General features: G+C 41.0%; 1 protein-coding gene across 6 annotated transcripts in view; it reads left to right on the top strand.

Moving 5' to 3' along the window:
* The window catches only part of tnrc6c2 (trinucleotide repeat containing adaptor 6C2), a 45,577-nt gene extending 30,620 nt beyond the window's left edge, over positions 1 to 14,957 (top strand). For 5 of the 6 annotated variants that reach the window (XM_035637950.2, XM_035637946.2, XM_035637944.2 and 2 more), the window contains 17 exons: positions 718 to 921; positions 1,736 to 1,902; positions 2,030 to 2,107; positions 2,264 to 2,321; positions 2,518 to 2,660; positions 2,907 to 3,053; positions 4,062 to 4,235; positions 5,135 to 5,254; positions 5,963 to 6,046; positions 6,491 to 6,767; positions 7,089 to 7,247; positions 7,859 to 8,038; positions 8,307 to 8,456; positions 9,765 to 9,980; positions 10,805 to 10,878; positions 11,268 to 11,407; positions 11,982 to 14,957. In XM_035637950.2, coding sequence (XP_035493843.1) covers positions 718 to 921; positions 1,736 to 1,902; positions 2,030 to 2,107; positions 2,264 to 2,321; positions 2,518 to 2,660; positions 2,907 to 3,053; positions 4,062 to 4,235; positions 5,135 to 5,254; positions 5,963 to 6,046; positions 6,491 to 6,767; positions 7,089 to 7,247; positions 7,859 to 8,038; positions 8,307 to 8,456; positions 9,765 to 9,980; positions 10,805 to 10,878; positions 11,268 to 11,407; positions 11,982 to 12,330 — 2,720 coding nt within the window. In that variant the 3' untranslated portion in view covers positions 12,331 to 14,957. Of the gene's footprint in view, positions 1 to 717; positions 922 to 1,735; positions 1,903 to 2,029; positions 2,108 to 2,263; positions 2,322 to 2,517; positions 2,661 to 2,906; positions 3,054 to 4,061; positions 4,236 to 5,134; positions 5,255 to 5,962; positions 6,047 to 6,490; positions 6,768 to 7,088; positions 7,248 to 7,858; positions 8,039 to 8,306; positions 8,457 to 8,699; positions 9,706 to 9,764; positions 9,981 to 10,804; positions 10,879 to 11,267; positions 11,408 to 11,981 lie in introns of those variants that run through there. The other variant, XM_035637949.2, reaches the window with a different exon arrangement.
* The last annotated feature ends 3,117 nt before the right edge of the window (positions 14,958 to 18,074 follow it).

The following is an 18,074-nucleotide window of genomic DNA, read 5'->3' as shown; positions in this document are numbered from 1 at the left end:
CATGTTTTATTAATGATAGTAATTGCTTTAGAGCTAATCTTAATAATTAAAACATTAAATATATAGAGCGATGAAGCTTAAATAGAGTTGTTTTCACTCATTGACACATGAAGTGACTAACTTACTATTAGAATTAACTAGGATGGTTTTCTATACCGGTAATCCATTAAAAGAATACCCGTTCAGTGTTGCAGCCTTTTCAAATAAGTCTCTGTGAAGACAAAAGCCATGCATATTGACATGGAAATGCTTTATACACTCTTATCTCCTTTTGTCTGGGAGACCATTGCCCTCTGCTGTTTGCCAGTTGCACTACATCCACCCAAGAACATCATGACTGACTCGAGACGCACTTCTGTTGAGCACAGTTATATGCCACTACAGCTCGTGATGGCCTGAAAGATAATGTGAGGAAAAAGCTGCTGTGAAATTTCCATAGTTTCGTCGCTCGAGGGGTTTTTAGTTTACCTTGATAAGCGTACTATAATTTGGGTTGAAAGACAGTTAAAGTTCTGAAGGATATAATTCAGATTTCATTGCATTAGGAAACCAAAGATTTTTCAACTGTCTAAAATACACTATTTGGGAGCATTCTTCCATTGTTTAGTACTTAAAGAAGGGCTTAAGGGGAATGAGGTTTAATTGCAGGATAAATCTTGCAAATGAAAGAAGATTTCATTTCATCTTTTTTTTTCTAATTTACCCTCTTTCTTCCAGGTTGGGGAGAGCTTCCCAGTGTTCAGCCCAAGTCGGAGCCTGCTTGGGGAGAGCCAGCAGCTCCAACGTCAACTGTTGACAATGGTACCTCTGCCTGGGGCAAGCCCCAAGGGGGGGTAGGAGGGTGGGGAGACGGTGGCCACGAGTCCTCTGGACCCTATGGCAGGGCCAATGGACCCGCAGGTTCTGCACCTTGCAAGCCAGGTAACGCCCATGAATGAATAAATATATGCTGATACAGCAATGCATGATGTCAACAATAGGAAAAAAGCATGGACCACTTTGCCAAACGGTAGCAAGATGCCTGAGTATTTTCAGTGCCAGTGATTGTTGGTCACTTCCTTGGGCTCACACCTCCTCTGGCTGCTTTACTGCCATAACATAGCCATACATAACAGAGTATAGTGGTATTATAGGTGCTGGTGTACAAGACAGTTCCAAAAATCTATATAATACCACACATTCTAAACTGCAATGTTGTGTCATGATAGTGTCTTTGTGGTACAGATTACTTGGCATTTGGAAGATTAATACAATATACATTTTTTTTTCCCTCTGTGGTTCAAATTCTGTCAGTGGTACAACAACTCATGTAAAACACTGATGATCACTCGGTATGTGTGCACTAACACCCTTCAGTTAAGCGAACAAAAACAGGGATTTCTTCAGACCTTTATCGTTTGTGCCAATTCTGAAGATTTTTGATATTGTTAGTGTGTTGCTGGGATTAAAGCAATTCCATGCCTCAGTAAGTCTTGGGTATTTGTGTTGTTGGTTTGAAATGTTTGAAATGATAGAGGAATGTGGTGGGGGGGGGGGGGGGGGGGTGCAGTCTCAAATGGCAACAGTGGGACCAAGTGGTCAGGTTGAAAATTCCCTGCTACTCATCCTCTGAAATTGTGAATTGTGTATTCTTAATGTGCATTGAATGCATACTAAAACACCAACAAATAAGCAAATAAATGTATTATTATTGTTCCCTCACATTTTCATTCTGTGATTGATCTCTCTTTCTCAGGCCCCAAACCTATGCAAGATGGCTGGGGAAATGGAGGCGAGGAGATGGGCATGTCTAGCAGCCAATGGGATACCGAGGAGGGGGATATGTGGAACAGCCCCACCTCCCAGGAGAGCAGCTCTTCATGCAACTCTTGGGGCAATGGACCCAAGAAAGGCCCAAGCAAGGTCTGAGAACACACTTGACTTGTGTTATAAATGTCCTGGCAGATGTTAATGTTGGGGATTTTTGACATTTGAAGGAACTATGTTGTTAGTCAAATTAACTAAAATATTTTTGCTTGTTTGCTGTCAGGTGAAGATGAGCAACAAGCCAGATGAGGCCTGGATCATGAATCGTCTCATCAAACAGCTCACTGACATGGGTTTTCCGGTATATATACCCCACAAATGTGCCACATTAATGTTTTATTTGAATTAAGAATTTCTTTCTGTAGTGAGTAGAAATTTATGATGATTTACACAATCAATTACAGGAGAAGTAAACATTCAAAAATGTTAACAAGCACATTTTATCCATGTGTTACAGAGAGACCCTGCTGAGGAGGCTTTAAAGAGCAACAACATGAACCTTGACCAGGCCATGAGTAAGTTCATCAACGTGAATTAATTCATTCACGATTTAACGTTGTTGCTTCATCTCCTTTTTGATTTCACTGGGAATGATACCCATACATTAATTACTCAATAGATGTAGTGTTTGATTAATGTAATATATAGCAATTTCTAGAAGAAAAATTTGTTGTTTTTTTTTAACTTTGCCATCCTCCTTTCTGCTCCCAGGCGCCCTGTTGGAGAAGAAGACGGACCTGGATAAGCGGGGCATGGGCATGTCTGATTACAGCAATGGCATGAACAAGCCCATGATGTGTCGGCCCTCAGCACTCTCCAAAGACCCCTCTGACCGCAACACCTTTCTCGACAAGGTAAGAGAATGAGAAAAAACTAAAGAGGCATTTGTTGTTTTTTATGTTTTTACATTGTTAGTATTGACATGTGTTACAAAGAATGGTAAGAAGAGTTGTTACTAATATCACTGTCTGGTTATTTCTGTGGTCAGTACACATTTTAGCCTAAATTATTACTTCACATACTTTGTAGTATGTACGGACTAATGTTAATTTCTTATAATGTCTATTCTCCAATTAACCATTTCTTTTGCTCTGGTCCAGGATGTTGGTCTGTCAGATGATGCCCCCCCATCACCGTTTCTGCCTTCCCCCAGCCTGAAGCTCCCCCTGATCAACAGTAGCCTTCCTGGGCAGGGTCTGGGACAGGGCAACCTGGGGCTGGCGATGCAAAACTTGAACAACAGACAGGTAACACAGTGACCCTCATAACCAAATGATAAACGCTTGACAATATTACACAATACAAATAGTAAATCTTTAGTTAAACAATCTACATTTGTTTGAACTAATGATGTTCTATTAATGTTGAATAGCATTGTTCAGACTGTATGTTTTTTATAATAATCTATAGAAAAGCAATAATGTATGCCATATGTTTTCATGTACTGTGAAAAACAGTACACTTGAGTACATTTGAACAGCTGCTTCATTAACAACTGAATTTACTGACAAGTCGTCATTCACAAAACCTAATTTTTTCTGGCTTTGCGGAATTTATGTGCATATCATGCAGTGATGGCCGTAACCCATTCAATTTGTATTAGACATGCCTTTCGACTCTCATTTTCCAAATCTCAACTTTTCTATTGCTCATTTATGTGTATATGACCTTGCCTGAAGTGCCCATTTAAATGGAATAGTTGTGCTCTATCAAATATCAACCCCAGAGGCAGCCATGGCCCAGAAAAACGGCAGTATGTCCTTGAAACCCAAACAAAGACCCTGTTAGCAGGCTTTTGTTTTGTTTGCACTGAATTGAATGATCCCTCCCAGGAACATTTGATCTAAAATGTGGACGAAGCTACTTCTTACAGGCTAATTGGCTTGGGCCATTTGAAAAATCCAAAATAACTATAGTTTCATGTTTTAAACAACTGGCTGCTCTCACTTGATGTTTAATATGTGCTGTGGTGCACATATTTTTTTTAGACATTGCTATGTGGGCTGGGAATATCATCGACCTAATCGGCTTTTGAGTGCAATTAAAGTTTTGTTTTCATCCAATTCAAGTGCACTCATTTGTGTATTGAATGAACCCATCGTATTCACAAAGACTTGAAAGTTCAAGGCTCTTGACCTTACTCTTGAGGTGTTGTGTATCACATTACTTGCTTGGTGTGAAATGGCTTCATTAATTTGAATACACATGGAAGTTTCATTGTGCCTTAATGACTCCCAATTTTTTTTTAATGGTAGATACCCAGTGGAATGTTTGGCAGTAGTGGAGCAGCACAAACCCGGGCCATGCAGCAGCAGCAGCAGCAGCAGCAGCAGCAGCAGCAGCAGCCGCCTCCTCAGCAACCTGTGCCACCTCTCAGCTCCTCCCAGCCTAGTCTACGTGCTCAAGTGCCTCAGTTTCTCTCCCCTCAGGTACATACACACATTTACTCATTTAACTTTTGTCCAAAGCGACTTATAACTGAGGGAAGGGGCAACACTAAAGCTTCATTACAGAGAGCTTGAATCAAAATATGGGAGATCGTGTGAAGAAGTACACTAAAATTAAGTGCTAGTTTGGTCAGGTTGTTGAAGATGTTAGAAGAAAAGGTGCCGTCAGGAAAGATAAGTTTTGACAGTTAAAACTTTTGACAGTTATATTGCCTTGTGTGCAGGGAAGGAAACATAATGGACATACTGGTTGTATAAGATAGAGCTATGTCAGTTCATAGCCCATCGGACCAGATAAAAGTTAGATTGTACTGGTTTTTAAAATTGACATCCGAAACTGTAAATATACATTTTTCAACCAGTGCATCCTTCTCTCACATTTTTTCCCCATTCCATGTCTTGCTCTAATAAAACTGTCACCTGATGTGATTGTGGCTCTAATTTGCGCGGCATCACAGTGATGCTGAAATAGTCTTTAAACTAATTCAGTAATCATAAACAGGAACATAGACACTGATTGCTTTTGATAATTATTCACAAATTATTTAAATGTCTAGTCCTTGTGCATATGCTTGAAAAGAAACCAAAATTGGAAGAATAATTTCAGCCTGAAATGTTCCAAATATTAGAATTAAATCAGATTAAATATATTGTAAAGATCATCACATGTTCTTGTCTGCAAACAGTTGTGTTGCTGTCAAAACCTCTTGGGTATGCAAGACTCCTCTGCCAGATTCTTTCTCTTCTCTTTTCCTCTTTGCACAGATGTAGTAGTGACTAGCTTTACCTTGCCAGAAGCTGCTTTTGTGCAGTTGCCGTGATTTGCAATGACTAACTTGTCATCTCTCGTTTCTGCCTCCCCATTCTTCCCTTCCCTCCAGGTCCAAGCACAGCTCTTGCAGTTTGCAGCAAAAAATATAGGTCTGAACCCTGCACTTTTAACCTCACCAATAAACCCTCAACAAATGACCCTGTTGTACCAACTTCAGCAGCTGCAAATGGTGAGAGTGGTCAACATCCCTGTTTCCCACTGTCATATGCTTGGCAGAGAATGTGTGTTGCGGACTTTGTAAAAGAGATTCAGCCTCTAATCTGATTGTTAAAATGACAAAGTAAGACATGCTTTAATACTGTTTGTAGTGGAATAGCTTCGAATGACGACCAAAAAACGCTTGTCTTTTACTGTGAATATTTACTGCTCAATATGCTGCAGTTTACAAACAAGAAAGTGAAGTAACTTTAGCATGACGGACATCTCATCACACAAACTAGCGAGAAGACACAACAAACAACTTCCGTGTAGGCTACTTCACAATAAAAGCACTTCCTGTGACATCTGTAGTAATACTGAATTACTGTTATTAACAAGTAACGTTGTGTACATTTCTCACATATTAACTATAAATCATGTACTGTTAATAATGTAAATAGGCAAGTTTTAACCACACTATAACATTTCCTTAAGACTGTATTTAAACTAAACAACATGAATTGCTTATTTAAGTGTCTAAACAAAATTTTACAACAATGTGTGCTTGGTTTCATCTGCTTTTCCTGTAATTCCTGTAATGACTGTAATCCAATAACCAATTAAGAAGACATTCTTGTGAAAACACATGAATGTGTAGAGCTAAAGGAGTTTAAATTAACCATATTTATCAGATGTGTTTTTTTATTCATGTATTGTACTTTGGGTTCTCTTCATTCAGGCGTACCAGCGTTTACAAATCCAGCAGCAGATGATGCAGGCGCAGCGCAATGTTTCCGGGCCCATTCGACAACAAGAGCAGCAAGTGAGTCAACAAATGCATCATTACTGCTGTTAAAAGTGTGACCATATGTGAGCACAGACCAACACCGTGACACGATATGATGTTTCTCAACAAATATTTTGACTTTCACATGATACCACAACAACAGCAGTGGGAGAACTCGACCATTGTCAAACAGCAGTTCCCCAAACTATTTGTATAACTTCTCATAAACATTAGCCAACTTCTGCTTCATCTTTCTTCTGCCTTTCTTCATTTGTCCAAAACCTTGTCATCCTCGTATTTTCTCATCCATTCCCTTCTGACCTCAGCTGCTTTTCCCTCCACCGCATACTTTTTTTTTTCTTTATCTCATTTTTTCTTTCAGTTTGCTTTTGCCACCACATAATTTAAATAATTGTCTGCTCTCCTCCCCATCGTTGCCCAACATGTCCTTGTTGTGACAATACCACTCTGTTTTCCCAGGTTGCACGTACAATCACCAACATGCAGCAGCAGATCCAGCAGCACCAGCGTCAGCTGTACCAGGCGCTGCTGATGAAGCAGCAGCAACTTCCCTCTCATTCCTCCTCCTCTTCCTCCTCTGGTCTGCATCCCCCTGGTGGCTCCGCTGGAGGTCATGGCTCCGGCAAAACAACCCTGGACCCCTTTACAGGCCCACACCAGGCTCCGGGCCTCGTCGATTCACTGCACACCAAAGAGCCACCCTCTTCGCCCAGCGCCTACAGCGCCTACCCTCTCTGTGAGTCTAGAATAGGGACGGCAGCAGGTTGAAAATAATCATTTTGTGGTCACCTTTCAAGTCAGACACAAATTATGTTACCAATATATGAATGTGTCCAAAAAAAACAAAACAAATCAGTCCATGGCCAAGTTCTTCTGTTATGTGAAATGTTAATACCTACATCTTTCCACAGACAAGGATTATGTCTGGATATTTACTGTTTTCTTTTGAGCTGATTTAGCTAGATTCTTGTAAATGGAAACAAATATGAAAATCTTCCACTGCCAACTTATGTATGGATAAAATGTTACGACTGTTTTTTTGTGTGTGTGTTTGCAGCTGGACTGAACCCAAACATGAATGTAAACTGCATGGAGGTTGGGGGTCTGTCCCTGAAGGAGCCCCCTCAGCCCCAATCCCGCCTGTCCCAGTGGACACACTCCAACTCCATGGACTCTAGCAACTCCTCAAACATGGAGAACCACCTCAATAAGCATGGTATATACCAGAAAAACACAGACTAGCATGCACACATTCATGCAATACATACAGTGATGAAATGTTAAAAATGAAACGAAATCAACTTTAACATTATATGATAGAAGTTATTGTTAGTTGGCCACTAACTAACCTTCAAAGTCAAAATATGTTTTAATAGAAAGGTCCACATTGGCCCAAATATATAATGGCCCTTTTTTCACAGAAATTGAGAAGTTACATTTGCTAGGCAATGTATTAAATCTGTATAATGTGTACATGTATTTAAGATGGCAGGGAAATTAACCCTTTGACTCCCACATATTCCATTTCAACATTGAAAACATCATTAGGTTCTGATCTGCTATTTTTTTCTCCACAAATTCTGACAACAAACAAACACTTCAATAAGAAACCAACACCCACAAAGTGTGACATTTGCATGTTTCCATGTTCCTATTTAAGAACTTCGAGATGTTTACAAACTATAAATACATGAAATAGTTTGACATACAACATAGTTCCTAAAACATGTGCAAATAAGATAACATTTATTCTATCACTGCTAAATATTAACAGCGTTTTTAGTCAAACTGAATTTAATTTAGTCTCTTTTTCTTTGTTTGTGCCAGGTGCCATTTCTGCTGCCTCTTCTCTGGGCCCCCCTGGGAAGCCCACCCAGCTGGAGGACTCATACAGCCCTTACAATCTTATATCCGGCTCTGAGCCCTCCACCAGCCAAGACAGTTGGGGCCAGGGCAAGAGCCCCAATGAAAAGATCTCTAATGGGACCAACATTAACTGGCCCCCAGGTGAGGAAAGGATGAAATGAAGATATTATGTTACTGTATTTACTGTTAGTTTTACCAGGTCTTCCCACAGTTGGAAAATTATTTGTGATGGTAAAACCTGAGAGGGACGAATTTACAAGTAACAATTGCTTAGGTCAAAACAAAATTTAGTCGCTTGGAGGCTTGTTGTGGATTGTTTTTTAAACTATATAAGAGTCAGACGATGGCAGCATTTCACATGAAATGATCTTGTTTCTTAACTTATTATATATTTTATTTTTGTCCTCAGAGTTCTGCCCTGGTGTGCCATGGAAAGGCCTTCAGAACATCGATCCCGAAAATGACCCCAACATGACCCCTGGCAGCGTCCCCAGTGGTCCCACCATCAACACCAACATTCACGATGTTAACCGCTACCTGCTGCGAGACAGGAATGGAGGTATAAACAGAAGCAAGGCCATAAATATATAAATATAACACTCCCAGTGGTTCCTCACTAAAAACATGCTGTGTAAAGTGATCGATCCAGATTAATTACTCACTTAGACAAAGTGACCCATGTTACTCTCTGTACTCCACCACAGGCCCAGAATCATGTGCTTGTACTGATGTTGACATGAAATTACTTTTTCTTCCCCACCTCTTTCTCTGCCAACATCACTGTTATTCTACAACCACATAGCCACTTCCCCAGCTACTCCACTTCAGAATGGCTCTCTGCCTCCAACCAGCTGTGACTGGGCAGCCAGTGACTACTCTAGCTCTTTCACTCTGTCATCCTCTGAACGGAACAGCTCAGGTACACATCCAGAGTATCTAACCCCCCATGTGTGGACCTGCTAAACCCCTTCCTACCAAAACACTGTCAAACAACACTGCCTTAGGCTCCTTATTTATCCAAAGAGTGGGGAACCTTTTTCTTATCAAGGGCCATTTAAATTTTTACAACATCCTTTCAGACCATACTAAATTATTGAACACATATAATTACACTAACCTCTCTAATGTGATGGCTGGAAATGCTTCTTTAGTGAGGCATCTGATGTCAGATGGTAGTGATGATGAGGATGATGATGCTACTTGCAGCTGGTTTTAGCCTATAACTATATCAGACAAATCCTCACCTTTGGTTGTGCCAAGCCTGACAGTGATTCCTCCCTCGCATCAAACTCTACAGAGATCACTCGCACAAAAATGGCTTGTTGGGCGATATTTGTTATGTCTCCTGTGTCATCACAGGCCAGATCAAATTGTCTCACGAGCTGTAAACGGCCTGTAGGCCGGAGGTTCCCCACACCTTTCCTAAACCTTACCCAATCCCTGACCTCTTTTATGACCCTTCTCACTCAAGTTCACACCTAAGTTGACATGAATGTCATTTGTGATGTGTCCTGAAAAATGTACTATATTTAGAGATATTTTTACATGAGCATCATTTTGCTTTTGCTAAAAACGTCCATGTGTCAGGTGGGTGTACCAAGTAATGCCTGGTTTAGTTCAAATAAATATTCAATATTTTCGAGATTGAGTAAACACATTTTCAGTTATTTATAGTTATATTTGCAGTTCTCGGGTAAGTATACACTAAGAAAAAAGTGGCCTTTATTGCAGTTTGCATAAGGAACTTTTTTGTCACTACCCCTCATGCTGTGCCACATTTTCCAATTCTACACATGCTATCAAATCTTTGTCTGTAACTTTATCCTCTGAACTGTCTTTTGTCTCTCCACCCTCCCTCTGTGTGAAGGTAAAATGTCTGACATGAAGTCCACCTGGTCCCCAGGGCCCATCTCCCAGAGCCAAGCCTCTCTGTCCCACGAGCTGTGGAAAGTCCCCCAGGGGCCGCGCAGCTCCACAGCTCCTTCTCGCCCCCCACCGGGCCTCACCCACAGCAAGTCCTCCTCTACCTGGGGCGGCAACTCACTGGGTCTGGGCCAAGGCTGGAGTGGCAACTACACCTCTGGTGAGTACTTATGTTCATTTTTTTCTTTAAAAAATTCAGACTCTCCAATTGCAATTAAAAGCAGAATATGCATCAAGGGTATCAAAAGTTGTGAGTCTCAGGTTTCATTTTGAGGTGTTTCTCTTTATATGGATGAGATCTCCTGAAAAAATGTTATTGTAGTTTCAATATAAGTCCATTAACTTACAAAGAAGCAACAGTGTTGCAGCTTTTTTCTCAATTGAATGAATAGTTTAGAACAACTAAGTAAGATGTTTATTAAGATATTTCCACAAAGCCTTGAATTGACAGTAACTTTCACCGAAGTAAAAGCACAGATATCAGTCTTGCTATGATGTTTCACAGGCAGCAAACAGAGACGTGACTGTAGATGCGTAGGTGTGGTGTAGTTCACAGGGGGTGCACTCGCTTTGTCGGTGCTAGCTGATCACACCCTACTAAACGAACATTTTGAGGTTTACTGGGTCTGCAGACAGCCACTTGTAAACACCATGTATTGACCTTGTTTTAACATTGCACTTCTATTTGCCCTCTTTAGGCAGCCGCTTAAAGAAATTCACACATGCTTAGTAAATTATACTTTGAAATACACAATTCCCCTTTTATAATTTCATTAAAAGAGCACTGTCACCTGAGATCTGCCTCAATGTTTTTGAATAGAGGCATCCAGTCTTCTTATTGTCCATTTGCCTATTTGATCAACTTGTTTTTCATTTTAACATTGAACTAAATTACTATGTAAAGGCAATAGTTGTTGTTTTTCTCTCCAGATTGAAACACTTAATATTTTACCGTATTTAACCGAGTTTTCATTTCTGTCACAGAGGGAACCACCTGGAGTACTGACAGCTCCACCAGGACCAGCAGCTGGCTGGTGCTGAGGAATCTCACCCCACAAGTATGTGCTTTGTGAGGCTGAAGCCAGACTTTGATATGAGCAGAACCAGTATGTAAATATGAGGAATTAAAAGATATATCTGCTCATGCATAAATGTCATGTTTCACAAAAAAAAAATCATCAATTGCTTTAATGTTGAAAGGGGAACAATCATGATTTTGTTCTTTCACTTTCCCTCTGACCAAGTGGCTTGTGTTATTAATTTATTTACAAAGTTAAGAAAATAAAAGTAAATTGACTGAAGTGACAAAAAAAACAAGGGTCAAGAACATAAAAAAGAAGACAACGTAGGAAAATTGTGACTGAAAATATTGTGTACAATACATTTTTTTTAAAAACTGAAGATATTAGTTGTAACTGCAATGTTTTTGTTTTCTTCTGTCCCCCAGATTGATGGTTCAACTCTGCGGACCCTGTGCATGCAGCACGGCCCCCTGATCACATTCCACCTCAACCTGACCCAGGGGAACGCCGTTGTGCGCTACAGCTCCAAGGACGAGGCCGCCAAGGCACAGAAGTCTCTGCACATGTAAGACTCAGCAAAGTCTATCTCATCAAAATGGGCTTAGGCAACAGGAATGTAATTTTGCACTTTTTTTCTACTTAAAGGGAAGGAGCTTTAACAGAGAAAGAAATGGAAATAAAAACTCAAAGTTCCTGGTTTCTAATTGGTGGCTGACAACAATGGAGCTTTTTGGATGTAGACGGAGGTGGGGAGTCAAGCTGTAGTCAGCTGTAGTGTAATATTATTATGATTATTGTAACCATGCTAGTAAAATGGGAGGAAAGACGAGTGTAGAGTCAGTCTGGGGGCACACTGTCTGTGCTCTATCTAATTTAGTTTTGCTCAGGTGTTGGCACTGGTTGTCATGGAAAAAAAATACTTGTGACCTACTTTTCATCACCAGCTGCACGAACTGTGGTTATGGCAGTGCATGAAAAAGCACAATCAAGTCCTTGAAAAGTACAATATGTTTAAAAAGTGTGTCCGGGTTATAATGGCACATTTTTATACCAAGGTCATTTTCAAAACATTACTTGTTCATTATTGCTGATTTGCTTTCGCATAAAGACCAATGATTTCCTCTTTTTTCCTGTGAAAGGTGTGTGCTTGGAAACACCACTATCCTGGCGGAGTTTGCTGGCGAGGAGGAGGTGAACCGCTTCTTTGCACAAGGTCAGTCGCTAGGGGCAAACACCACTAGCTGGCAGGCCAACCCGGGAACCAATCAAAACAGAATGGGCGGGGCAGCGCAGTCCCACTCCATTGGCCAATGGGGCAACAGCGTTGGTGGAGGCAAGGTCAGCGGAGGCGACCTGCTGTGGGGCGGGGTGCCCCAGTACTCCAGCCTGTGGGGGCCGCCCAGTGGAGAGGATGCCCGCGTGATCGGGAGCCCGACCCCCATCAACACCCTGCTGCCTGGAGACCTACTTAGTGGGGAGTCCATGTAGGATGACGCCACGACTCACTAACCAACCGACCACCGTGTCATTTAAGCCATCGGTGGTGGATGGGGTGGAAAAAAATACAAAACAAACAAAAAATGTTTTATATGAACAGGAGCAAAACCCAAGCAAATCATGTGGCGATAATCAGTATCAATTTGAACTGTTTTGAACTGTGAATTGTGATTCAGGAGGACGGGGGTCCTTTCCACACAGACTGCAGACTCCAGTCCTTCTGTTTTACTTCTGTCCTTTTTTTTTATGGAAAAACAGCAAGTTTCTTTTTTCCTTTTGGTATTTTTGAAATGCATCATATAAAACAAATGGAAATGAGACACCACACAAAGAAACCTTTTAAGTATTTTTTAGTTTTTCCATAAGTATACATGACATTCTGTCTGAAGTGTTTGTTGGAGAAGCAATCAAAGCTGCCATCTGAGACTTTCCTTTTCCCTCCAAAAGTCAAAAACAAATCCCAAAAGAAGACTCAAAGCAACCATTCCCAGCATGCCTATGGCCAATGATGTGGTTCGAAGACCTTTACTAGTTACGTTATCATTGTTTCCTCAGCACTAATATTAGCCTTAAGTGCTCTCTGGCCCAGGTCCTTCCCATGCCGCCTATTATTTTTTTTTGAGTCTGTTTTGTATCTGAAGAAATGGCTGAAATCTTGCACAGTTTCCCCTCTGAGCCAGCAAGTGGTACAGGACACGATTGGTGACCAACTCTGTCACTGGGCAGTTACAGTAGAAGGCCTGGCCATGTGACTGGCCCTCCCAATCATCAGCCTGATTATTTGAATTTGTCTTCTCAAAAGGATTGCTCAGCTATTTTTCGCATTTTGATGTCTGTCACAACGTATAAGCTGAGAGAAGATTATTTGTCCACCTCGTTGCGTGTCTCTGTTTTCATACATGACTGTGTATTTCCGGTGGCACCTAATCACTGACGTCTGTGAGCCCAGATGCTTCTGGTCACCTTCAGCTTGGAACCCAGTCACTCACTGGTGCTTTGTTGAACCGTCTGTTGTTCAGCCCAGTGGACTGTATGGTCAGCCAGTTTTCAGGGGACGGGGGGAGAATACACAATTTCACCATCATGACAGTTCATTGTGCAATATACACCATAGACTTCTCTTCCGTCCATACTTGATGTCCACCGGAGCTGGATTCTCTATTATTTTTTTTTAATGTTTTTTGGATTGTTGCTGATTGCAGCAAAAGACTTTGGAACTCGAAGAAGAAGACAAAAGAAAACACCTCACCCCTTTTCATAACTTGGATTCCCTCCAGGCTGCCAATCCCCCTGAAACTGCTGGGAAAACTCTGCAAAGAGGAAGAAGCAGCTTTTTAACTGTGCATGCAAGCAAACTGTACTGAGTGAGTGTAACTGGGCGCACACCAATGCACACACTTCTTCTCTGCGTGCCACAGCCACACCCAACAGAGACTGAAGCTACAGTGGGATTGGATGGTTCTGGGTATCTGGCACAATACCAAATAAGAGGGGTTTCTCCTAATGCAGTAAACCTACGAGTGTTCCTTGCGTTTGGTACTGTATGAACAGAAGAGACTTAAGACTTTTATAAATTCAAAGGGTTTTATCATAGCACTTATGAAGAGCAAATCGCTTCAACTGCAATCCAATAAATCAAAAAAAAGGAGCAGCAGAAACATCGAAAACAACAAGAAACCCTGCTCTTTTATGTACTGTATCAATTTCTTGGACATGGGTCTGGCGTTGTTCCTCTGGTAGCAGGATGAAGGGAAACAAAACTCAAATGTACCATTAGACTTTGGGTGGGGGGGGGGGGGACTGCAGTCTATGATTTCCCCCCTCCCCCCTTCTTTGAACGTTATCAAAGTGAATATCACTGTTACTCCAAATGTTTTTGCCTTTTTCTGTTTGGAGGCACTAGACTTGCGACGTCAGCTGTCTCGTGATGCCCGCTGGCCCGTCAGCCATCCGGTCAGTCGGTGGGTGAGTCCGAGTGGGGCGGGGAGGTGGAGTGTCCACTGAGTGCCTCTATGTTGTGGTCCTCTGGGTGTCAAGCGGCAGCCCCACTTCCTCCCGGGCTTCTCTTGATCCTCCCTCAGTCCGGCAAGAAAGCGGCCCCTCCAAGACTGGCCAATCACGGCTCACTGCCACACATGGCATCTCCAATGGGGGCCCGCCACCACTCCATCCTGCCGTCATCCTGCTCTCTCTCTCCCCCATCTCTCAGTTCTTTGACACAAAGATCACTTTAGCTGGAAGATGTTATAGTCATATTTCTGGAATTTTTGCCAGTGTGATTTTTTTTTTTTTTTTTTTAAATCATTTGACTTTGTTTCCAATGTGTTCAATTGTTATTTTTGTCTACATGCAGTGGTCTACAAAATGCTGGCTGCTGAACTAGCCCTTCACTGTTCATATGCAGAAACACTTTGGTCAGAGGTGCCTCTGTATGTACATCCTGTGTATTGAATGCAAAACGAGGATCAATACTACAGACCGTTATTGATTGTCTATTTGGGTTTTTTTGTTTTTTTACTGATCATGCTTTTGTGTTTGACAGTATTCTGTAGTACTTCCAGGTAGTATCTTGAGATGTGTAAAAAAAAAAAAAAAAAAAAGAAGAAAAAAAAATGAGGGTGTGGGTGATTGTCGCTCCAAGCTGCTCCGCCTGCCCGCAGGCTGTCCCCCTGTGCCCTTTGCCTAGCTGCTACGCTATAACCTCCTCTCCTCTTCCAACTCAACCAGACCCAGTAGCCCCCCTTCCCCGACCAGGCACCAACAGGCCCCCCGTATCTGTTTCTATGCAAAAGACTAGAGGCTGGGGCCCTTTACAGCACGCCAAACCTGACTCTGGAATGATGAGCACTCCTCCCAGACTTTGGCGAACCCTGACACTCGTCGTCCCCCGTCCCAGACAAAGCCACCAGAACACTGTCTCATGCTAAAGTCCGAACACTTAATCAAAAAGGTCGGCCTTTCTCTCTGCGCTGAAGACACTTGTGTCCAGCTTGATCTCAGGGTAGGGGAGTTGATGATACCAAGTATGACATGCAGCTCTCCGTATCTGTCCTTTCTACTGTGAGAGCAAAGTCTTAGATTTAAAGGCCATCCAGCGCAACAATATGTACAGACCTCATGCCTCGAACTTAATCCTAATTGGAGTAAAAAAGGCTTGTATTCAATCCCTTTCTCTAACGGTAGTCTACTGTTACCGTTTGATGGCCTATTATTGCATTTAAAAGATGCCAATGTAACGTGCCAATTTAAATTTGCTGTGTCATACTGTGTCTTTTGTAGACAGCACTTCTGTTCCCTGTTTGGAGGAGCTTTGATAACCTTTGCAGAGGGTGCAGCGGGGGACAGGAGGGATCAAACAAATGGGCGGCAGCATCACACCCTGAAATGACTGAGATTTTTTTTTTTTTTTTTTTCAATGCTTTTGTGGGGAACGCCCCATGCTAAGGAGAAAATCTACTCAGTTGGGGGTTCCAGTTTGCTACAGTGCACAGTTGCTGATGGGTAATCCCGGGTACATATTTTTTTAAAACCAAAAATGAAAATCGCATTTTAACGTCATTTTTATGAAGTTTGACATAAAAATCCTAAAAATGCTAAAAAATCTAAATGGAAAAAAAAAAGATCTATAATATGTTAAAGCTCTGCACTTATAGCTGAAACGTCTCCGGTCATCAGTGTCTACTACCACCATCTAAAGGAGTAGACTCGTGGCCGGAGTGCCTTTTTGTGGATGCTGTATTTATCTTGTTTTTATGTTTGTGTCCTGCTCAAAGCGGGGCCCGCTGAACTGTACATTTCCACAGACCCAGATGGCTTGGGCCCACTGTATCAGCCTCGCTCCCCTCACTCTGCATCAGCAAGAGGGGAGGGGCACATTTCAAGAGGTACAAAGTCTTAAAAAACGTTTTAGAAAAAACTTTAAAAATCAAAAAGTTGAAGAAAAAAAAAAGATACGCAAGAAAACGGGAAAAGGCTACCTTTCAGGACTCGCAGTCCTGCAGCACACAAGCAAAAATCACTATTGCCTGTTTCTGTAACTGCCTTGATCCGAGCTCAGACAGACCCAATAGCCGAGGACCTCCCAGCATCCTGTACTAACTGGAGAACCCTGACAGTGAAGGGGGTTTCCCATGCTGCACCAGCATCGAGAGGCTCTCCTCTCTACAGCTCTGTTCTAAATAACAGTATAAAATGTATGTATACACTACATATATGCATATATATATATATATATATATATATATATATATATGCATATATATATATATATATGTGTATGTATGTATATATATATATATATATATATATATATATATATGCGTATATATATATATGTATATATACTGTGAGTATGGTGTGAAGTATCACCTCTTCTGACTTCTTGGATCGTAACCTCTGAAACTTTTCATTTTCCTTTGAAAGGTCTTGGTTCAATACACCTGAAAATGAGCAATATGTATTTTCCCCGCAAATAAGTGATACAAAGGAAAGAATTTGGGGTCGGATGTAAACTGATACTTGATTGATTGAAAGCTGCGTCTTTGTCATATGGAGTTGGATATGCACGTTCTGGTTTTGATGACATATTACAGTACTCTGAAGTGCTTGTACTGTATATATGTGTGTTTGTTTGTTAATTAGTCTAAAAGCCCAATGCCGGAATCACCTGGTTTGATGCATATTTTACCCAGTTGATTGAAGAAAAAAAAAATCACAAACATATCAAAACAAAACAAAACATTGAACACAAATACTTGAATCCTAGAGCGCCAATAACGTAATGTGAAGTCAGTACATCTTTATTATTATTTTTTTCGTTCTCTCCATCTGACAGGTACACTTAGGGGGTTTTTAGAGATTATCAAAAATGTATTGCATTAAGTTACCAATACAAAATCTGAAAAAAATGCAAAAGTCATCTTCAATGTGTGCTTGAAAAGTCAGATGTTTGTATGAATGTGTGCGCGAGAAGCTGCGTACAGGGCACATGGCCTGCTGTTATGTTCCACTCAGTATGTTATACTTTGTCTGTTTTATCTCTTTTTTTTCGTTGTTGTTCCTCTTGTCAAAAATGATTCTGATAGACATTGTTATTATCTTCTAACGTTGCACTGAGTGTCTTCTACCCCTCACTCAGCTAATCGTAGATAACGAGTCTAAGTACGGAGGGGAGATGGTGACAATTCATGTGTACATGTTTACTCAAGGACTTAATGGATTTTTTTTTTTTGATTCTATCTGTAAAAAGTTTATCTACCTTATAGTGGCTTTTATTGTGGAATAATCCAATACAAGGATTATCATTAAGTATTGCACCATTTTGTTCCAGTTAAACAAAAAAATTGAGAGAAAAAAATATGTAAAAAAGGAAAAAAAACTGACAAAAAAAATACAAAAACAAGAAAATGGTGAAAAAAAACAAAGACCTGTTGCCATAGATAGCTGTAGAAGGACTAGTGATCCCTGTGTTAACTTCATGTGCAAATGGAAAGTGATAACGTGGGAGATGAGTTTGTTACAAGACTCATTTCAGAGGTGCCTATCTTTTCTGTTCTCGTTTTGCAAAAGCCACTTGTCGTTTACAAGCATTTCATGTCTGAAGTTCAAGGAAATAGACATTTATAACAGGAATGTTGTGTAAAAAGAAAAGGAAAAAGGACAAATTTCATCTTCCATCAAATATGGACATGAAAATCTTGCAAAATGAAGATGTATGCTACTTTCAGAACTCTGGG

This window comes from Scophthalmus maximus, chromosome 8, assembly GCF_022379125.1.
Source record: "Scophthalmus maximus strain ysfricsl-2021 chromosome 8, ASM2237912v1, whole genome shotgun sequence".
NCBI classification, from domain to species: Eukaryota; Metazoa; Chordata; class Actinopteri; order Pleuronectiformes; family Scophthalmidae; genus Scophthalmus; species Scophthalmus maximus.
The sequence above is the reverse complement of the archived record's forward strand: the minus strand, read 5'-3'. Positions and strand labels throughout refer to the sequence as shown.